At 46.8% G+C, this 21,933-nt stretch overlaps 1 protein-coding gene across 2 annotated transcripts in view; it reads right to left on the bottom strand.

The window, feature by feature from the left end:
* The window catches only part of INTS13 (integrator complex subunit 13), a 70,842-nt gene that overhangs the window by 3,668 nt on the left and 45,241 nt on the right, over window positions 1-21,933 (bottom strand). For both annotated transcript variants that reach the window (XM_073621748.1, XM_073621749.1), the window contains 8 exons: window positions 13,066-13,150; window positions 8,039-8,116; window positions 5,996-6,085; window positions 5,269-5,447; window positions 4,420-4,590; window positions 4,191-4,345; window positions 3,309-3,533; window positions 906-1,045 (listed from right to left, as the gene is read on the bottom strand). In XM_073621748.1, the coding sequence (XP_073477849.1) occupies window positions 906-1,045; window positions 3,309-3,533; window positions 4,191-4,345; window positions 4,420-4,590; window positions 5,269-5,447; window positions 5,996-6,085; window positions 8,039-8,116; window positions 13,066-13,150 (1,123 nt within the window). The remainder of the gene's footprint in view (window positions 1-905; window positions 1,046-3,308; window positions 3,534-4,190; window positions 4,346-4,419; window positions 4,591-5,268; window positions 5,448-5,995; window positions 6,086-8,038; window positions 8,117-13,065; window positions 13,151-21,933) is intronic.

The following is a 21,933-nucleotide window of genomic DNA, read 5'->3' as shown; positions in this document are numbered from 1 at the left end:
ACTGTTGTTTTTGCAAAATCTATACTACACTACAGGAGGAAACCTGCCGTCCGCTCTATGTAAAGAGCTATAACACAACTTTGCAGACACCGCCACCCAAGATAAACAGGAGATGATTTTGTATTGCCTGATCTAGAGAGCATGGTGACTTCTCTAAATAACCCCCTGAGCTGCTTCCTGCTACAGTTATCTTGTAGGCCACATGACACTGGAAAAAGTAACGAGTATTTGTAAAGTTAGTGTTTGCTGCTGCCCTGCTATTTGTGTCCTCTTATCCATTGACCTGCATGTATCTGTTAGTAACTATGGTCCTGGATGTTGTTCAAAAAGACGTCATGGTGGGTGTGCCCTCATTTCTGTACAGATTATACATTTTTATAAGGGCTGATGGTGTACCTTTGTAAAGTCCTTGGGCACTGTGAGTGATGACAGCAAACAACTGCCCATTGTCTGAACCTTATTTAAAGAAAAATCTGCTCCACGTTGGTGGAAAAATCACACCGAAGAAATATTTTAATGGGGTAGACATTTTAAGGTATTACAAAAATTGTCTGAATCCCTCCATAGACCGATAAATAGTAAGAAAAAAGCAAGTCTGTCAATCTTTCCTCTATATCAGGAAATAGAGAGAGCATCCATGCTGAGGAACTGCCAAGATAAATCAATCAACCACATATGCAATAGTTTGTGTTCAGATTTGCAAACTGAAAAAGGACTGTGCAGCACTAAAAAAGCAGGAAGCAGAGTACACATTTATTTTGATGTGCATTATAATTTGACATATGAGTGCTACTTTTTTTATGTATACAGTAGAATAACATTACATATTTATCAGAAGAAAAATGTTTATAGGACTCATTCAGACACTTTGATAAAGCACAAATCCAGCCGTTTCCCACACTAACCTTTAGTTTTCTCTATTGGGGTGACATCCTCTATGACGATATGTGGCTTTTTGTTTGGGGGCTCTGGGGAATCGGGAGAGTCCTTTATAATCTCGGCCTCTGCCAGGTCCTCCTTTTCCCGATCTATTGATGTTTTCATCCTAAAATAACAAATTGATTGTTTACTTCATTCAAAGTTACAGTTTCATGCCTAGAATCCTAAATACTCCAGTGAATTGTCCAATCCCTAGTGATGAGTAGATGCTGATCATTTGCACCATACACAGGTTTCTAATGGCTTTCTGTACTGGCAATGGCAGGATCATTCCACTGGTCCAATTACATTATGATAAATTGTCAGTTTTTAAAGCAACCCTATCACAGCTGGCTATCCACTGCACATGCATGAAGCACACTGCACTTTGTGAATGGTCACACAGGATGAAGACTTCAAAACTAGGTTCCTGCTCCACCCCAGCCCAAAAAAAAAAAATGTTCCAAAAGAATAAGAAGAGGAGGGCACAAAGCAGAACTTTGTCTTTAGGGTGAAGTTCTGCTTTACTGTTAATAGAAGCACTGCTAACCAGGCCTAATTCAGTCACTGGATATGTCGCTTTATATAATAGAAATCACCTCACTCTGAACTGAAAACTATGCATGAGATGCGTCAGCTGTGTTTTTCAAACACAACTTAAAGTGGTTGTAACCCTAAAAAAAAAAAAAAAAAAAAAAAAAAAAGAAGAACATGCTCTTCCTTAAAGGCACAAGATATAGCACAGTGCTTTTGCCATGTCACTTGTCATCCTCTCCCTCTCCACATAATTCTATTCCCTGCGGCTGCTCCAGTGTTTGTAACGTAAAGAAACATGTATTACTTTGATTCTCTCCGCTTTAGGTCCCTGTTCAGTACAGTGTGTGCGTTTTCCTGAAATTCTAATGTTAAATACCTTCTTTGCATGTGACCTCCCTTTGCCAGCTTGTATTCATCAGAGTGGAATCTCAGCCCCTCCCACTGTGCTCTTTTAGATAGGGAAGGAAACCAGAGGGAGGTCACATGACAGCACAGCAGGGCTCTGCAAAGAAGGTATTTAGCATTATAATTTTAGGAAAACACACACACACACACACACTACTTTAATTTGAAAAAAGTTATACCACCACCACCATCTGGTCAGAACCATCTTCAGACAAGCATTTAAGGCATGTTAACACCTTTTACAACACATTTGATGTCAAACACATATTTAGGATGTAAGACCCTCACACCCAAACTCCCCCCTCCCTTTTCCTCAACTTACCTGAATTACAGGCTTAAAGTGATTGTAAAGTCTAGTTTTTTTAATTAATTTATTTTTTAAAACAAATATGTTATACTTACCTCCTCTGTGTAGTGAGTTTGCACAGAGCAGCCTGGATCCTCCTCTTCTCGGGTCCCTCTTTGCTGCTCCTGGCCCCTCCCTCCTGTGGAGTGCCCCCACAGCCAGCAGCTTGCTATGGGGGCACCTGAGCTTAGTCACAGCTCAGTGTGTTAATTCAGACACAGAGCCCCGCCCCCTCTCTCCCCTTATTGGCTAACTGACTTTGACAGCCGTGGGAGCCAATGGCACCACTGCTGTGTCTCAGCCAATCAGGAGGAGAGTCCCAGACAGCTAAGACACTTGTGGACATCGCTGGAGAGACATGGGGCTCAGGTAAGTATTAGGTGTGCTGGGGAGGCTGCTACACACAGAAGGTTTTTTATCTTAATGCATAGAACGGATTAGGATATTTTTAAATTGGTGCAGCCGTGAGTACCTCTGCCCACACAGCTGCATCCTCCATTAACAGATATTGGTGAATGGAGATACTACAAAGCCCATTTGCCAACAAGGTGATGTCACTGTACTGGTTGTCCATTATAACTTCCTCTCGCTACAGTCCATATCTGGGGCTTGAGGAATAGTCTGCAGGAACCTGTGCATTGCACTGATGATCTGCTGATCACAGTTCCAATGCTTTGCAGGTCCAAATGCAAAACATGAATAAATGCAATTTTATTTACTAAAGATTTTTTTTTTTTAGGTTGACTATGCCTTTAAAGATATAGTACAGTTAAAGATCTACTACAATAAAACATGGGTGGTTACATTTAAATCTAAACCCAACAACAACATTGCAATATATTGCAGCTTACTAGTCCTTAGATGTGGTGGCTGCACTTCATGTCCTGGGGTGACAACACTCAGTGTATTGTACCTATGGAGGATCAGTGCTGTCACCTTAGAAAACGAATACAGAACATCTTGTAGAAATTCTAACCTTTTCCTGCTCTATTCAAAAACAAAATAAAAATGTTTTGCCAAGAATTGGCATTGAAACACAATCTTGGGTTGCACCTGATGACTTTCTAATCTGCATGCTGTCACGTGTGACTTTGTAACATACTTTTCAGATTCTGTCCACTTCTTATCGTGTTCATAATCTTTCCCAGCAGGCTTGTCCTCTTTATCTTCTCTCTTTCTTCCTCTCTTCTTCCTTTCCTCCTCCTCTGGTGGCTTACTGCGGCAGGCCAACAAGCACTCCATGACCCTTTGATGTCTTTCGGAGCTGTTGATATGAGCTCGCACCAGAGTCTCCAGCTCATTCCACATGATGCGATACTGCTCATCCCTGCCAGAACAGAGGCAAGGCAATGACATGAGCTAGAAACTTGCCAGAAAATTTTATCTTTTTAGAAAAGATAAAAACTTTACAGAATCCAATGCACAGCAAATAATGTGACCAGAAAAGTCAAGTACACACAGGTTTTCACAAAACTGCATAATTTAGGAGTTCATTTAAAAAGCAGCAGCGGATATAAAAAACATTTAGGTGTAAACACCCTTTTAGTTATTGATAGAATAGTTGCTGGAACACCTGCGGTATGGCCATATTATATATATATATATATATATATATATATATATATATATATATATATATAAATAATGGTGCTTGCAATTTTGCATTGTGCTCTGCTAGCTTCAGCTTCAAAGCCAGGGGAACACAGTAGAAATAAATGGGAGGTGGCAACAAATAGGAAAAATCCAGGAAAAGATGCCTAGTCATTAGATCTGTCAGAGTAACATGATCATCTCTCCTTCAATCACAGAGCTCTCTATGCTGCATTAGGTAAAACAGACTGGAGCAAAAAAGACTACACACCAAAGCCTCATATTTTATGAAAGGGTCCTAAATTGCAGGCCTTGGTTTGTTTACCCCAGTGGAATACAACAGAGAGTGGATAGGAATATCACCATAAAAAGTTTAGAAAACCCTCTACTGCACCTCTTTGGTCCTTTGCCCCGCGTGCCCGCTGTAGAAATGGGCAGAGGATCATTCTTTCTCTCCATATCCACCAAATTGTAGATGGTTTTCTGGCAGTTTAGAACATCTTCCTCCGTCAGAGTCTCCTTCACAATAACGCTGGCCAGTGGAACAACCTACCAAGCAGAAAAACAAACTCAAGATATATTGTATACCCCATTTACAAACAGTTGTAGGGGGGCAAACCTACCGCCTGCATGTTGAAAATGGTGGTCTGCGAAATGATCATTGGCCAGTATCGCGTGTATCGCTCTAGTTGGCACTTTGATCGCTCCAGGGGAACCTCCGGCGTTCCGTCTATCCTGTACTGCTGGTCCAGAAAGGGCATCAGTCTGTTTTCCCTCATGAACTCCCCAAAATCCTGTGTGGAGACATTGATAGCAAGTCACCGCATTAAAACGCACAAAAAAGTAACATGCCAGAATTTTAACATCAATTTGCTTAACCCTCTCCTGCTGGTGGGAGCTGGCCCTTTAAGGGGATCCTAACAGCGGAGGCATTTCCAGGGTTACCAGATCATGTTGTCACTGATTCATAAACATTGACTGGGAACTGTCAGTGATTAAGTGGGCTCCTAGCACAGAACAGAGATGCTGGCTGAATGCATATACAGTATGTGGCAGCATGGCGTTAAAGCCCACGGGTGTGCTGACACATATTTGTGGATTGCAGAATGGGGTTAATGTGTATGTCTGTGCACATACAAAAAAAAACCAAAAACACATAAGTAGTACAAAAACAGGCACATTTCAACACAATGTTTCTCTTTAAAAATACTACAAATACAAAAAAAGCCTGGTGATCCTCGTATCCTCAGAACTTTCTGTAGTATGCAGTGTTGTCAGCTCTATCCAGTTCTCTTTTTTGGACTACAGAATACCTTCCCTTTCTCTTGCCTCCACAACATTAGTCGGGGGGGGGGTTTGTTTTTGCAACATTTTATATTTACCAGAATTTTTTTTTTTTGTGCTAAAGTAAAGCAAATATGTAAAAAAATATATGTTGTATATTCCCTTTCAGTTTTGTGAGGTTGACTCACCGTAATCCTATAATCTGTGACTCTTCCACCGCAGCCCTCGCTGATTGATGGAGGGTCCTCCAGAATTGAGCGAGTGCTGCTCAAGGTGTGCAGGAAAATTTCCCCGCCATGGCTGCTCAGCATGTGACTGATCACTTTGGATCCGGACTTACGTGGCTGCTCCAGCAACACAGAGCGGCCTGTGGAAAAACAACATATCTCAGCTCAGTGATCAGATATTGAAAGGAACAACTGCAAGCTGGGCAGACGGAAGAAGCAGGTACTTAGATGAGCTTCCAGGAGAGAGCTTATGGTGGATGTGGTCAGTGTTGAGGTAATTTGCTTTCACAAAAAAAAAAAAAAAAAAAACCACCACACACACACACACAAACACACACACACACACAAACACACACACACACAAACACCGGGTTTTATTGTCGCTTACTCTATTAAAAAAAAATGGTTTTTCTTTAGATAACCTTTACAAAGTGCAATCCACCGGCACAGAATCACCCCTTTTTCTTTAAACAGCAACAAGTCTGTTTTTGACAACACTTTGCCATTTGCAGTTTTCCAACTTTACACTGCCTAGAGCTATTGTTCATCTGCACCAGAGAGAACATGCTGCTGATTAAAGACTTGGAAGAAAGAGAAAACTGCAAGGAGCTGGTAACATAATTGTAAAAGCTAACAGAATTTTATCATACGGTACGAGAGCAAGGCTGCATGTCACCTCAGTTCTTACCATTTAACAGAAAGTTGGTAAGACAGGAAGATGGTCGGCTGTTCACATCTACTGGTGATATCCGAAAGGCTCCTGTGCAGTAGTGCAATTCTAGAAACAAACAAAAATCATATGTATATGTCCTTATATTGGATAACAAAATGATTGGCCTTGATGATGCAGAGATCTGAGAATGAGAGTGGCTGAGTAGTATAGCAAAAGACAATGGGCAGAGCTGTTTACAAATTTTTAAGTTTACACTGTGTGATGGTAGTTGGCACGAGCGGGCTTGGAACCAGGGAACAGCCCAGCAGCAATTTTAGATTCTAGAACAGGAAGAAGATAAAGGACCTGACTACTATAATACTTTGGCTAGCAAAACAGGAAACACTATATGGCTAAAAGTATGGAGGACCTTAATTCAAATTTTTGAGCTTGTTTCCAATGACTGTAAGGCCCCTTTCACACTGGGGCGGTGGGGGCGTCGGCGGTACAACAGCGCTATTTTTAGCGCTGCTGTACCGTCGTTCTTGCAGCGGTATTCGGCCGCTAGCGGTGCGGTTTTAACCCCCGCTGGCGGCCGAAAAAGGGTTAAAATCCCTCGTACAGCGCGGCTATAGCCGCGGTATTGCCGCGGTATAGCTGCGCTGTCCCATTGATTTCAATGGGCAGGAGCGGTGAATACACCGCTCCTTCACCGCTCCAAAGAAGCGGTTTGCAGGACTTTTTTCACCGTCCTGCCAGCGCACCGCTTCAGTGTGAAAGCCCTCGGGCTTTCACACTGAACAAACAGCGGAGGCTGTTTAGGGGCGGTTTGCAGGCGGTATTTTTAGCGCAATACCGCCTGCAAACCGCCCATGTGTGAAAGGGGTCTAAGGGTTACACTATAGCATGATATTTTAGACAACTGTATACTTAAGGAAATCCCTTTCAGTTTTAGGTTGGACATATACTAGTATAAATTTAATTTAACATTTTTCTATTTAAGAACGTTAGTTTGATTTTTTTCATTTGTGATGTCAAATTGATATTCTTTTTCAACCACGACAAGAAAACGCAAAAGGACCAGGATTAAGAATTTTTTTGATTTCTAACAGTGAAGGTGGTTTTCATTTGGGAAAGTCCATTCATTCCAAAATCGAAATCCAAAATTAAAAGCAAACAAAATGTTGAAGTGGTTACTAACAGCATTCCTCAAGTCATTGAATGTATGGAGAATTTTTGTAGAATTGTTTGTTCATAAATTTACTAGTGTATGGCTGGCTATATTACCACTGCATCACCTTGCATAAAGACAGCTCTATAAAGACATCATTTGACCAGTTTGGTGTTGATAAACTCAAGTGTCCTGCACACGATCTCACCTTAAGCCTACTGAACTTCTTTGTGGTTTGTAAATAAATAAATAAAATTAAAAAAAATCTACATACTCACCTCTATTCTGCAGCATTGGTGTGATGCTGCAGCTGTCCGACGTCAGCTCTAATCCTGAAAACTAAGCGATCACATGACCGCTTATCAATCAGTACTCAATCTGCTCAGAGCAAAGAGCAGTGACTGTCAGTCACCGCTCTCCATTCTGCAGGGCTCATTGGAGCACCTGGCAAGGGAGGGGGGTCAGCACAGCTGGCTTGGGCTCTCAGCTGAGCACTGAGAGACGGAGCCAGCTGTCAATCAGGCAGCTGGATGGATCCCACCAATATTGTTGGGATCCTTCCAGAGCTCGGAGTGGCTCTGCCACATCAGCTGATAGTGGGCAATAGCCCGCTATTGGCCAATTCTGGGTCACAGGAGAGCAAAAGTAAATGCACTCCTGTGACCTACAAGAGAAGTACAGCCAAAAAAAAGCTTTACATCTCTTTTAACTGTAAGTACTGTCATCCAACTGTCTGTGCTTTGCAAATTTTAGGACTTAATGGACAGAAATACAAATCTATCGGCAATGTAAAATGAGTATTTAGGCGTTTCTGGGGTTCAACTCTAAATTGCACTGGATTTCGGGTTCCTGGGATTTGTGCAGCCCAGACTGGATTCAGGAACATTAAATTGAACATTTGCACTTACCAATGCTATTTGTTCTTGGTGTGCACCACTTAAGAGTGACTGTTTCTTTCAGTGTAGCTTCCCGACTGTTTCCTTCTCCTATTGGGGACAGAAAGAGGACCTGTCACTGTACATTAACTGCTTAAAAGCTTATCATATATATCACTATGCTTAATGGTAATCTATGCTGCTTTCAAAATCCACCTCTAATTGAAAACGGATTCATTGGTATCAATGTACGTAATGGTAATCTATGCTGCTTTCAAAATCTTTACCTCTGTCCATATTGCTGTGATGTTTATTTTTCTCTCTTATTGTCTAAGCCTAAATTTATCAGCCGATTTTAATCTTTACACGTCTGCTCTCCTGCTCTTTTGCTGTCTCTTGTAGTCTGCCTTTTGGTGTGAAAAATTTTCTGTTAGCCATGTGTCGCTCCTACGCACTACTAATTGCTTAATTGGGAATACCCCCACGAAACTCAGTATAAGTTTAGGCCTTCTCTAGGGGATGCAAAGGCAGGGGTTGCATTGGCAACTATCATCTTGGATAGAGTATTAATCTTGGATTAAGAATAGCACTTTGGCTCTGCACTTGAGCTAATGCACAAAGTGAAAATCCACAGCAGATAACTACAAAACACTAAACAGACTACAGGTGACCTGTTTCCCCATCCAACTTTTACATCTCTTACCCAGTCTGCTTCTTAATTTCACAACGCTGTAACATGGACTCCCTAACCTTCTCACAGCTGTATCCTCTATCCTCAAACTCTCACTCCTTCACTCCTGTTTTCCACCACACAGCTTGAATATATCACCCTTACTCCTGTCTTCACCTTATTACTGCACTCATCAACTCCTGTTAATTTTGAACCCACATATCAATAAAACATCAAGGAGATATTTCTCCAAATCCTGGAATGCCATCATTTACCTTTGGCCAACGACACCCCCTATCCTCTGACAGCAGCAGCAGCAGCAATCTACACAATCTGGTTTATATTCCTCTTCTTCCTAGATCCAGCCTCCCATTCTCCTGTGTCCTTTGGAATGCTGGTGTTTCGTCAGAGTAGGCGACCCGTCAGATCTGGTAACGGAAGTGACGTTCTGTCGCCGCCATCTTGCTACACCCTGCACTCGTCCACAGTAAGGATACAGTCATAAGGCAGCAAGCGGACATCTTGTTACACCCACTAGAATCTTGCATTTCACACTTATTTTTAACAGTAAACTCAGCTTATATAGTGAAAGTCAGTATTTTAAAATCCATAAGAATGTTTTGATGTTGACTTTTCTAAGCAGTAGTGTTCTGTCATATTAGCAAACCTGTCAGATCAGCAGGCTTGCTGTTTTTAAAATTCAACATCTAAACAGGCGAATTTTTAAATATTGTATTTCACTATATAAAGCTCAGTTAACTGTTAAAAATAAGTGTGAAATGCAAGACTCAGGTGGGTGTAACAAGATGTCCACTTGCCGCCTTCTGACTGTATCCTTACTGTGGATGAGTGCGGGGTGTCGCAAGATGGCGGTGACAGAACGTCACTTCCAGTACAAAAACTGACGGGTCGCCTAATCTGACGAAACACCTGCTCTGTCTGCAACAACTGAACAACAAACTGTCCGTGACCTTTTTATCAAACTCCAATTACTGAGTCCTGGCTTCGCGAATCTGACTTTCCCTCTCCTACTGCCCTATCCCATGGTGGGCTCCTCTGGACTGACCTTCCCAAATCTAGTGGACGGAAAGGAGGTGGAGTTGGAATCCTTCTGTCCTCTTAAAGCACCCTTCATCCCCCTCCCTCTGTCTCTCTCCTCATTTGAAGCTTACTGTATTTGTCTATTCTCTCCAGTTTCTTTGAGAATTGCTGTGATCTATCGGCCTCCTGGACCGGTATTAACCTTCCTTGATGACGCTTCACCATCTTAACTCTTCTCTTCTTTGTCTGCAACAGATTGTCTCTATGACAAAATCTCATCCCTGTCCTGCCCTGACCTCGCCACTTCTAGTTCACTGTCATCCACACTGGCCCCCTTCACTACACTGACCACTACAACCCTGGCAAACAGACAACACCAGCAGCATCAAAAAACATACCTGAGCTCTTGAGTGTCTGTGGCTTAAGACTAAGTCCCAGCAAGACTTTAACCAGTATAAATCTGCCCTTCAAAAAATACAATTCTCGCCTCCACACTGCCAAACAGACATTCTTCATCACTCTCATTAACACCCTCTCACACAGTTCCCATCAACTCTTATCTACCTTTAACTCTTTACTTTGTCCTCCATTACCTCCGCCCACTAACTTACTTATTGCCCAAAAGATTGCTAATCATTTGAAAAATAAGGTTGATACAATTCGTGACGAGATCTCCACTACACAGATACAGTTGTGCTCATAGGTTTACATACCCTGGCAGAATTTATGATTTCTTGGCCATTTTTCGGAGAATATGAATGATAACACAAACATTTTTTTTTTCACTCATGGTTAGTGTTTGGCTGAAGCCATTTATTATCAATCAACTGTGTTTACTCTTTTTAAATCTTAATGACAACAGAATCTAGTAACTACCAAAATAACCGTGATCAAACGTTTACATACCCTAGTGATTTTGGCACACAAGTTTACACAAAGGGGTTTGAATGGCTATTAAATGTAACCATCCTTACCTATGATTTGTTTGCTTGTAATTAGTGTGTGTATAAAAGATCAATATGTTTCTGGACACCTGACAGACCCTGGCATCTTTCATCCAGTGCTGCACTGACGTTTCTGGATTCTGAGTCATGGGGAAAGCAAAAGAATTGTCAAAGGATCTGCGGGAAAAGGTAGTTGAACTGTATAAAACAGGAAAGGGATATAAATAATGGCTTCAGCCAAACACTAACCATGAGTGAAAGAAATGTTTTTGTGTTATCATTCATATTCTCTGAAAAATGGCCAAGAAATCATAAATTCTGCCAGGGTATGTAAACTTATGACCACAACTGTATCTCCCTTACCTTACACTTCTTGTCCACCTGCACAATCAATACTTTCCTCGTTTAACCCAGCTACTATAGAGGAAGTCACTAAACATTTTTCTAACGCCCCCTGGACCCTGTTCCCCTCGCAAATACTACAGTCACCCTCTGGCTCTATTCTACACTCCTTAACTGATATCTTCAATCTCTCCCCTTCTACTGGTAGCTTACTCAACCCTCTAAAACATGCACTAAACACTCCCATACCTAAAAAAACCTTACTGGACCCCACCAATCTTCACAACCCAAGATCCATCCTCTTACTCCATTTTGCATCCAAACTCCTTGAGCGTCTAGTCTACAACCCGTTGAGCTGCCACCTCAGTGAGAATAACCTTTTTGATTCCCTTCGGTCTTGATTTCGCCCGCAACACTCCACAGAAACTGCTCTCCTAAAACTCACAAACGACTTACTAACAGCTAAAACCAACGGTCACTATGCCGTAATCTTACTCTTGGACCTCTCCTCTGCCATTGATACAGTTGACCACCCCCTCCTCAAAAAACTCTTTTTCCTTGGTCTCCCTGGCTGTGCTCGCCATTGGTTCGAATCTTACCTATCTCGCCACACTTTCAGTGTCACTTACAACTCTACCTATTCCTCTTACCGTTGGGGTAACCCAGGGTTCTGTCCTTGGACCTCTCCTATTCTCGATCTACACCTCCCCCTGGGTCAGCTGGTAGTCCACTACCATTTCTATGCTGATGACACCCAAACCTATCTCTCTACCCCTCAGTTCACCTCATCAGTTCCCTCACGTATCACTAATTTACTAACAGATATATGTGACTGGCTGACACAGCACTTCCTCAAACTCAATCTATCCAATATTGAGCTCATACTATTTCATCCCCCACGTGCCCTCTCCCCTGATTTCTCTATCAAGATCAATGGCACAACTATCAGTCCATCCCTACATGACAGGGTGCTAGGGGTAACCCTGGACTCTGAACTGTTCTTTCAGGCCCACATCCAATCCCTGTCCAAATCATGCCGCCTCAACCTCAACATCTACAGAATACGCCCCTTTTAGAAGCTCAGTGGCGTCAACGGTTAACCACTTCAGCCCTGGAAGGATTTACCCCCTTCCTGAACAGTGACATTACAAAGGGTTAAATGGATTCCCTCAGTGCGTTGACACCACTAACACCGTTGACACCCCTAAGCTTCTAATTCACTCCCTGGTTATCTCTCGCCTTGACTAATGCAACTCCCTCCTCATTGGATTAACTTTACATGCTGCTGCAAAACTCATCCACCTTAGCAACCGTTGAGTGTCCTCCACCCCTCTCTGCCAATCCCTCCACAGGCTTCCGCTCACCCAACAAATAAAATTCAAAGTACTAACAACAAATTACAAAGCCATCCACAACTCAGCCCCCAGCTACATCGCTAGCCTAGTCTCAAAATATCAACCAAGCCGCTCTCTTTGGTCCTCCCAAGGCCTCCTGGTCTCTAGCATCCTTGTCACCTCCTCCCATGCTCGCCTCCAGGATTTCTCCCGAGCTCCTCCGATCCTTTGGAACTCCCTACCCCAATCTGTCCAACTGTCTCCTAATCTATCCATCTTTAGATGACCCCTGAAAACCCTTCTCTCTAAAGAAGCCTATCCTGCTTCTAACTAATAAACAGTTTTTTTTTTTTACTTTCTCCATCAGCTCATCCCCCACAATTATTAACTTTTGCATCACTTGACCCTTCTTAGATTGTAAGCTCTAACGTGCTGGGCCCTCCGATTCCTATTGTACCAAATTGTATTGTAACTGTAATGTCTGCCTTCATTTTGTAAAGCGTTCCGCAAACTGTTGGCGCTATGTAAATCCCGTATAATAATAAATAATATCAAATTCTTCATCTATCCAAGGCATGTGTGGTCTTTGGTTTTGCAGCCAAGAAAAAGCCCCAGCATGCATTGCATGTTCACTAGGCTGTCTGACCAAGTACTCTCTCTGTGAAAAGTATTTAACGCACAATCTTGATCCTCCAAAGAACATATGCCCTTGTCCGCACGTCAGCTTACCGTTTTTTATAAACTCCAGGTGTGCATCCTTGTGGTGGAGAAGCTCCACATCATAGTTGGCAGACGTGTTAGCATGTTGTTCTTCCTTAATACACACAAAAAAGCAAGACACTGTGAAACCAAACCATCAAAGGCAGCACAGCAGAAAAGTCAATTCCAAGGAAATTCCTGCAACACCAAACACTGAATTCTGCAGTAGATTTTAAGGGACATGAGCAAGTTTTCTTTCCTGTTCTGGCATCTCAATATGACTGATCTATATGACAATATTTTCAATTTGTGTTTTTAAAGCTAAACTCCAGGCAAACAGCGGTTGAACTGCATCTATATAAAAAGACAGACGTGTTTTATCTGAAGAAAGGATTTTTTTTTCTTTCTAGCTCTGCCACATAGCACAGGCCTATCAAGCAGGGCAGGAGACCTCATTTTTTTATCTGCTGCAGTTCAGCTACACTTACAGGTCTTGTCATTCACCCTGCTTTGACTAGACAATGAAGGAGAAGCAACAGACTGATGAGCTCAAGCTAATCCCTCTGCCACTCTGCTCTCTCTCCTCCTATGAGCCCTTTCACACTGGGGCGGGCGTCGGCGCTAAAGTGCCGCTATTGTAAGCAGCGCTTTACCGTCGGTATGCGGCCGCCAGTGGGGCGGTTTTACCCCCGCTAGCGGCCGAGAAATGGTTAAAAACCACCGCGAAGCGCCTCTGATTTCAATGGGCAGGAGCGGTGAAGGAGCGGTATACACTCCGCTCCTTCACCGCTCCGAAGATGCTGCTAGCAGGACTTTTTTTTACCGTCCGTCCTGCCAGCGCATCGCTCCAGTGTGAAAGCCCTCGGAGCTTTCACACTGGAATGAAAGCAGCGGCACTTTCGGGTCGGTTTGCAGGCGCTATTATTAGCGCAATAGCGCCTGCAAACCGCCCCAGTGTGAAAGGGCCCTAACAGCATGTTACTTGTTAGCACATGTGTATTGCAGGAAAACTGATTAGCTCTGTGTGCTGCTTTTCCCTCCACTAGCCCAAACCCTGCTGTACACAGACTGCAAAAGAATACCAAGTCAAATTCAGGAATGTACACGGCTCGGATTAAAAAAATAAATGTACATTTGATGCTATATTAATGAATACAGAGCTGTAATTTGTGTATTTTATATCTGTCTGGATTTCAGCTTTAAGATTGATTGGTTCAAGTCATCACATTGGTTGACTTGATCAAGCTGCACTGTAATTAATCAGCCTGTTGAAAACTGTAAAATGTTCCAATCCCTTTTTAATTGAACTGGCTGTTCAGATTGCAAATTAAGCTATAATTTTCATAAAATAATTACAAGTACAGGAAAACTGATGCATGAGTGGGCAGGGGAAGGCTACTTACTTTCATCAGCTGATTCCAAATAATATAGTATATAGCAGGGTGGCCTTGATTTTACTATAAAGCAGCCTTAAAGGGATATTGTGTTCCAGTAAACTAAAAGGCATGGAAATCTCACAGATCATTCTGTATAATACATTTTCCTACAGGAAAACATATTTATCATAATGACTTGGGAAAATAATGAGGGGAGGATGAATGTAAAAACCACATGGAGCTCAGGAGGGTAGAGACCAACCACCTAGAGCTCAGGAATGTAGCGAGAGCTCAGGAGGGAGCAGACCAAGCCAGTTTAGCTCAGAAGGGAGAAGACCCCTGCCCGTGAAGCTCAGGAGGGAGGAGACCCCTGCCCGTGAAGCTCAGGAGGGAGGAGACCCAGGCCCGTGGAGCTCAGGAGGGAGCCCGGGATGGGAGGAGACCCAGGCCCGTGGAGCTCGGGAGGGAGGAGACCCAGGCCCGTGGAGCTCAGGAGGGAGCCCTGGAGGGAGGAGACCCAAGCCCCGTGGAGCTCAGGAGGGAGCCCTGGAGGGAGGAGACCCAAGCCCCGTGGAGCTCAGGAGGGAGCCCGGGAGGGAGGAGACCCAAGCCCCGTGGAGCTCAGGAGGGAGCCCGGGAGGGAGAAGACCCAAGCCCCGTGGAGCTCGGGAGGGAGGAGACCCAGGCCCGTGGCGCTCAGGAGGGAGCCCGGGAGGGAGGAGACCCAGGCCCCGTGGAGCTCGGGAGGGAGGAGACCCAAGCCCCGTGGAGCTCGGGAGGGAGTCCGGGAGGGAGGAGACCCAAGCCCCGTGGAGCTCGGGAGGGAGTCCGGGAGGGAGGAGACCCAGGCCCGTGGCGCTCGGGAGGGAGGAGACCCAGGCCCGTGGCGCTCGGGAGGGAGGAGACCCAGGCCCGTGGCGCTCGGGAGGGAGGAGACCCAGGCCCGTGGCGCTCGGGAGGGAGGAGACCCAGGCCCGTGGCGCTCGGGAGGGAGGAGACCCAGGCCCGTGGCGCTCGGGAGGGAGGAGACCCAGGCCCGTGGCGCTCGGGAGGGAGGAGACCCAGGCCCGTGGCGCTCGGGAGGGAGGAGACCCAGGCCCGTGGAGCTCGGGAGGGAGGAGACCCAGGCCCGTGGCGCTCGGGAGGGAGGAGACCCAGGCCCGTGGCGCTCGGGAGGGAGGAGACCCAGGCCCGTGGCGCTCGGGAGGGAGGAGACCCAGGCCCGTGGCGCTCGGGAGGCAGGAGACCCAGGCCCGTGGCGCTCGGGAGGCAGGAGACCCAGGCCCGTGGCGCTCGGGAGGGAGGAGACCCAGGCCCGTGGCGCTCGGGAGGGAGGAGACCCAGGCCCGTGGCGCTCGGGAGGGAGGAGACCCAGGCCCGTGGCGCTCGGGAGGGAGGAGACCCAGGCCCGTGGCGCTCGGGAGGGAGGAGACCCAGGCCCGTGGAGCTCGGGAGGGAGGAGACCCAGGCCCGTGGCGCTCGGGAGGGAGGAGACCCAGGCCCCTGGAGCTCGGGAGGGAGGAGACCCAGGCCCGTGGAGCTCGGGAGGGAGGAGACCCAGGCCCGTGGAGCTCGGGAGGGAGGAGACCCAGGCCCGTGGCGCTCGGGAGGGAGGAGACCCAGGCCCGTGGCGCTCGGGAGGGAGGAGACCCAGGCCCGTGGCGCTCGGGAGGGAGGAGACCCAGGCCCGTGGCGCTCGGGAGGGAGGAGACCCAGGCCCGTGGCGCTCGGGAGGGAGGAGACCCAGGCCCGTGGCGCTCGGGAGGGAGGAGACCCAGGCCCGTGGCGCTCGGGAGGGAGGAGACCCAGGCCCGTGGCGCTCGGGAGGGAGGAGACCCAGGCCCGTGGCGCTCGGGAGGGAGGAGACCCAGGCCCGTGGCGCTCGGGAGGGAGGAGACCCAGGCCCGTGGCGCTCGGGAGGGAGGAGACCCAGGCCCGTGGCGCTCGGGAGGGAGGAGACCCAGGCCCGTGGCGCTCGGGAGGGAGGAGACCCAGGCCCGTGGCGCTCGGGAGGGAGGAGACCCAGGCCCGTGGCGCTCGGGAGGGAGGAGACCCAGGCCCGTGGCGCTCGGGAGGGAGGAGACCCAGGCCCGTGGCGCTCGGGAGGGAGGAGACCCAGGCCCGTGGCGCTCGGGAGGGAGGAGACCCAGGCCCGTGGCGCTCGGGAGGGAGGAGACCCAGGCCCGTGGCGCTCGGGAGGGAGGAGACCCAGGCCCGTGGCGCTCGGGAGGGAGGAGACCCAGGCCCGTGGCGCTCGGGAGGGAGGAGACCCAGGCCCGTGGCGCTCGGGAGGGAGGAGACCCAGGCCCGTGGCGCTCGGGAGGGAGGAGACCCAGGCCCGTGGCGCTCGGGAGGGAGGAGACCCAGGCCCGTGGCGCTCGGGAGGGAGGAGACCCAGGCCCGTGGCGCTCGGGAGGGAGGAGACCCAGGCCCGTGGCGCTCGGGAGGGAGGAGACCCAGGCCCGTGGCGCTCGGGAGGGAGGAGACCCAGGCCCGTGGCGCTCGGGAGGGAGGAGACCCAGGCCCGTGGCGCTCGGGAGGGAGGAGACCCAGGCCCGTGGAGCTCGGGAGGGAGGAGACCCAGGCCCGTGGAGCTCGGGAGGGAGGAGACCCAGGCCCGTGGAGCTCGGGAGGGAGGAGACCCAGGCCCGTGGAGCTCGGGAGGGAGGAGACCCAGGCCCGTGGCGCTCGGGAGGGAGGAGACCCAGGCCCGTGGCGCTCGGGAGGGAGGAGACCCAGGCCCGTGGAGCTCGGGAGGGAGGAGACCCAGGCCCGTGGAGCTCGGGAGGGAGGAGACCCAGGCCCGTGGAGCTCGGGAGGGAGGAGACCCAGGCCCGTGGAGCTCGGGAGGGAGGAGACCCAGGCCCGTGGAGCTCGGGAGGGAGGAGACCCAGGCCCCTGGAGCTCGGGAGGGAGGAGACCCAGGCCCGTGGAGCTCGGGAGGGAGGAGACCCAGGCCCGTGGAGCTCGGGAGGGAGGAGACCCAGGCCCGTGGAGCTCAGGAGGAAAGAGACCCACCACGTGGAGCTCTGGAGGGAGGGGACCCAGGCCCGTGGAGCTCAGGAGGAAAGAGACCCACCACGTGGAGCTCTGGAGGGAGGGGACCCAACACTTAAAGTTTAAAAGTGAAGAGTCCCATATTTGGTTCTGATGGTTTTTTTGGTCTAATTTGCCATACTGGACATACTGTACATTTGCAGTAAAATGAAAATAAGTGATTGTAAAGGCACAGTGTTTATTTAAAAAAAAATAACAAACATGTCATATTTACCTTCTCTGTGCAATGGTTTTGTACAGAGCAGCCCCAATCCTCCCCTTCTCGGGGCCACTGCTTGCGCTCCTGACCCCTCCCCCCTGCCAAGTGCCCCTATAGCAAGCTGCTTGATATGGAGGCAATAGTGTGTTCCCTTTTGGGCAGGCTCTGTTTGTCCACTGAAAGACAGAGCGCGACTCGGCCCTGCCCCACCCCTTCTCATTACTGGCTGTGATTGACGGCAGCAAGAGCCAATGGGTCCTGCCTCTCTGTCCCATGAGAGAGAGAGCGCGAGAGAGAGAGAGAGACGCTGCTCTTGTGCACATTACTGGATTGAGATTGGGCTAAGTATATAGGTGGGTTGGGGGGCTGCTTAGAGAAGGCTTTTTACCTTAATGCATAAAATACGTAGAGGAAAAAAACCCTTCTGCCTTTAGAAGCACTTTAAGCTTAGGTTAAATCGACAGATGTAGCAATCGAAAACAAACAAGTACTGGCTATGGAGAGCAATGCTAGTATTACAGCCAAACAGAAGCAGTTCCATGTGTGTTTAAAGATTACAAAATGCCAGCTGCCACCATATGCTTCCTAAAGAGGAAGTAAACTCTCCCACTCTGATGCTGCTTTTCATTTAGTCCATTATAATAAGTAATTATCAAACTATAGCCACTGTAATCCAGCCCAAATCGCATATTACTTACTGTTTAAAGAAACTTTAAAAAAAAAAAAAAAACTTGTTTCCAGGGGTAAGGCAGCGCCATCTTAAGTATTGTTTTCTGAGTCCACAGTAGAGTGTATTTCCGCCCTTACATTGAGCACTTCCTGTACTGTTAACCAAGCCTCCTTCTAAATCTAACGTTTCTATGGCAACCCCGCTTCACTGCTCATGGCTGACTTGTTTTATTTCATAGTATTTACTTGTTCCGATTATCTAGTGTTTGCCTGTGTCAGTCTTACCAGCTTCAGCTGATAAGGCTGCAGTAATGCTGTCCGATGCCCAAGTTTACACTCCATGTGATGTCACATGGTCACATGGGGTGCAGTCTCGTGGGATTTCAGCGTTGTGCCGTAGGAAGATCTGATAAATAGACAGACAAGTACACAGAGTGTGCTGTAAATCAGGGGAGATCTGGGCATGCTCAGTGAAGTCATTCTAAAGAACAAAAAGGATTACAACAATACTAAGCAAGTAAGGAGATATCTACAAGCAGTGTTCATTAGGGTTTTTTTATGCGGATTTACATGGGACAAAGTTATCGGGGAGAGTTTACAACCACTTAAGGTCGACCATGCACGGTGCAAATTTCTTTCCTGCCCACGGGTTGCAGGAAAGATATTTCCATGATTCCCCCGTCAACACCAGACAGTGCTAACAGGGGAATTAGCAAATGTCTTCTCCCGGCAAGGGGGAGAAGACAGTGATTATCGCTAGCAGCCAGCAGCTAGCGATAATGGCAAGAGAATCCAGCAGTCTGGTTGAACCAAAGTTGATCGATCGATCAATTTGGTACATTCAGCCTGTATATTAACGGTTCGTAAATAGCTTGCCTAAGAGGGCTCCACACCAATGTCTGATGAGTGTACAGTGAAGTTTCACTCACAATGGCTATCTTTGCTCTCCAGAGGCTATTTTTTTTTCAATTTGAAATTGCCATTAGATACACAAAATGTGGGCTTTTGTTTAGTGGGAATGTTAGCAGGAATTTCCAAGAAATGTTTGAAGTCCTGAAATGCAAATGAATGCCTTTAAATATTCAAAACAAGTGTTAGATATATGAAAATATGGTCTAAGCACTAAAAACTGGACAGCAGGAAATGAAAGTGAAGACATTGGAAAAGGAAATTTTCAGAAAGGATGGAGACACTCTCGAGGTGGGGCCCGCTCTGATGTGCAGCTCTATGACCATCTAGAACAGTGGTTCTCAACCCCTGTCCTCAGGACCCACTAACAGGCCAGATTTTAAGTATTACCTTGGGGAGATGCAGACTACAATACTGCAATCACTGAGCAGCAAATGATATCATCTGTGATGTATTTCAGTTATCTTGCAAACCTGGCCTATTAGTGGGCCCTGAGGACAGGAGTTGAGAACCACTGATCTAGAAGCTACGAGCCTGTTCTGCTCACCCCATTGAAGCAGAGCATGCTGGGAGTTCTAGGAGCTGGGTTTCCTATTGGAGCTCTATAGAAGTGTGTTTTTCCAGTAGCAATCAAATACTACATTTTATTTTTTACCTGGTGGGAAAAAAAAAGGAAGAAAGGAATCTGGCTGACTGTCTACAGCAATACAGACACTAACTTGTCAAGTAAAGAAACAAACCTGTCTGTTGATATTCCCTGTTGAAGAGATAAGCTCATGTTAGCCTAGTGGTCCTGTCGCTGGCAACAACTGGTTCACTACACAGAAACTCACCTACACGGTGAGAAATGCGGAAGAAGTAGGCGAGTGGTTCTTTGCCCTACCAGTGATCTCATTGCTGGTGAGTTGCCGCCAGTAACAGGATTGCTAGTTCACACAGGCTGTAGTGTTAAAAAAGCCATACTAGGCTGCATCAATCAGGAGAAATGATTTGTGTTGTCTATACAGAAGCAAACGCTTTGTTTATCTGGGAGAAGGAAAGGAAGACTATGGTTGGGTGATAAGTGCAACATATTGTCACAGGTAATTCTTCCTTCAGACGCATAGAGGCAAAAAGTGTGCTAAGGGAAACATTTATTGTTGCCAATTATGACCAGAGCCCTGTTCTTTTTCAAACATGGACTGCAGTAACAGCTTCTGGAAGCTGACCGATTGCTATAGGCATTTAGACATTTCTGCTGTAGTGCACAGCTGCCCCATCATGGGCAAAACTTGGAGCAAAATCAGAGCAGTTCCCTGCAGCACCAGGATCTTTTTTCAAGAAAATAAGAGACGTGCCCTGATTGGCTGTTATGGGCAAAGGACCCGCTTCTATACATTACCCCCAGGTCTGAAATAACTCTCAATACTGTTGTTACTTCCCTTCAGATTCCAATCTACCCAGAAAAATGATTGTTAGAATATTAAAGCAGGGTTCTGACTGAGGAAATAATGACAGTTCTTTAGAGCAGGAATCTAGCTGGAAAGAAAGACACAGTGCTGCAAACAAGAAACAACCTGAAAATAAAGGCAAACTCTACTAAGACCTTTTGGGCTTCTAATTAAGCCCAACTGATTTCTTGCACCTTTTTTCTTTTTATGATTCTATATTGCCTTATGTTATGATTTAATGATTTTGTTTGGAAATCCTTTAGCCTGGGATCACACATATGCAAATTGGATGGGAGTTTCTCCACATCCAATTCGCAAGACAGGTGAGTGTGACCGGCTCTCAATGGAGCCGGCTCACACAGGTCCAGGGTGGTCATGGACCACATTCAAAAAGGTCCTTTGCATCTTTGGGTCCGATTCAGGTGCAATTCAGGCAAAAATTTGGATCTGATTCGCACCTGAACCAGTGAACAGGGACGCACCGGACTCCAGGCAAGAACCTGTGGCACATATGTGAACCTGGCCTTAAGCAGAACTCCTGTCATGTATTACTAAGCTGGGCTAGCACAGGAAGTAGTGACTCCACTGCACCGCCTTCTCTGCAGTACAGCTTCATGAAGAAATATTCTCGCTGGCTCCAAAAGAACTTCTATATAGGCAGGGCTTGACAAATTTGCTTTGAATCGAGGAGACAGCTAAAAAAGTTAAAGCAGTTGTATACCCGCACATCTAAAAAAAAAAAAAAAAAAAAACCCTGTAAGGCAAAGTCATAATGAGCTAGTATGTACTGCATACTAGCTCATTATGAAATACTTACCTTAGATCGAAGCCCCCTTATTGCAGCCCGGTCCACGCTGAGGGAGCTGACAATTTGCCCTCGGCATTTCTTCCGGGTGCGCTGAGTGACCGGAGCCGCGATGACGTCACTTTGCATATGCGCAGGGATATTCTTCCCGGCAAGGTCAGCCGGGCATTCAGAGCACATACGCCGCTGACGTCAGCGGCTGCATACAAAGTGAATATCTCCTAAACCATACAGCCTTATTATAGGCTTACCTGTAGGTAAAAATTACAAATGAGGGTATACAACCACTTTGAGAGCCAGTTTTTTTTTTTTAAACTAACAAAGCTTTATTTTTAAAGACAAAATCTCTTCTCTTATGTGGGTTTACAAAAGCCCAGGCGCCAGGATGCAATTTTTAGTCGCCATGGCAACCTGGGATTTGTCGAACCCTGCCCTAGAGAATAACATAGTGGT

The sequence above is a fragment of the Aquarana catesbeiana genome, linkage group LG03 (genome assembly GCF_042186555.1).
Source record: "Aquarana catesbeiana isolate 2022-GZ linkage group LG03, ASM4218655v1, whole genome shotgun sequence".
NCBI classification, from domain to species: Eukaryota; Metazoa; Chordata; class Amphibia; order Anura; family Ranidae; genus Aquarana; species Aquarana catesbeiana.
Note: the sequence above shows the minus strand (reverse complement) of the source record. Positions and strands in the feature narration are given on the sequence as shown.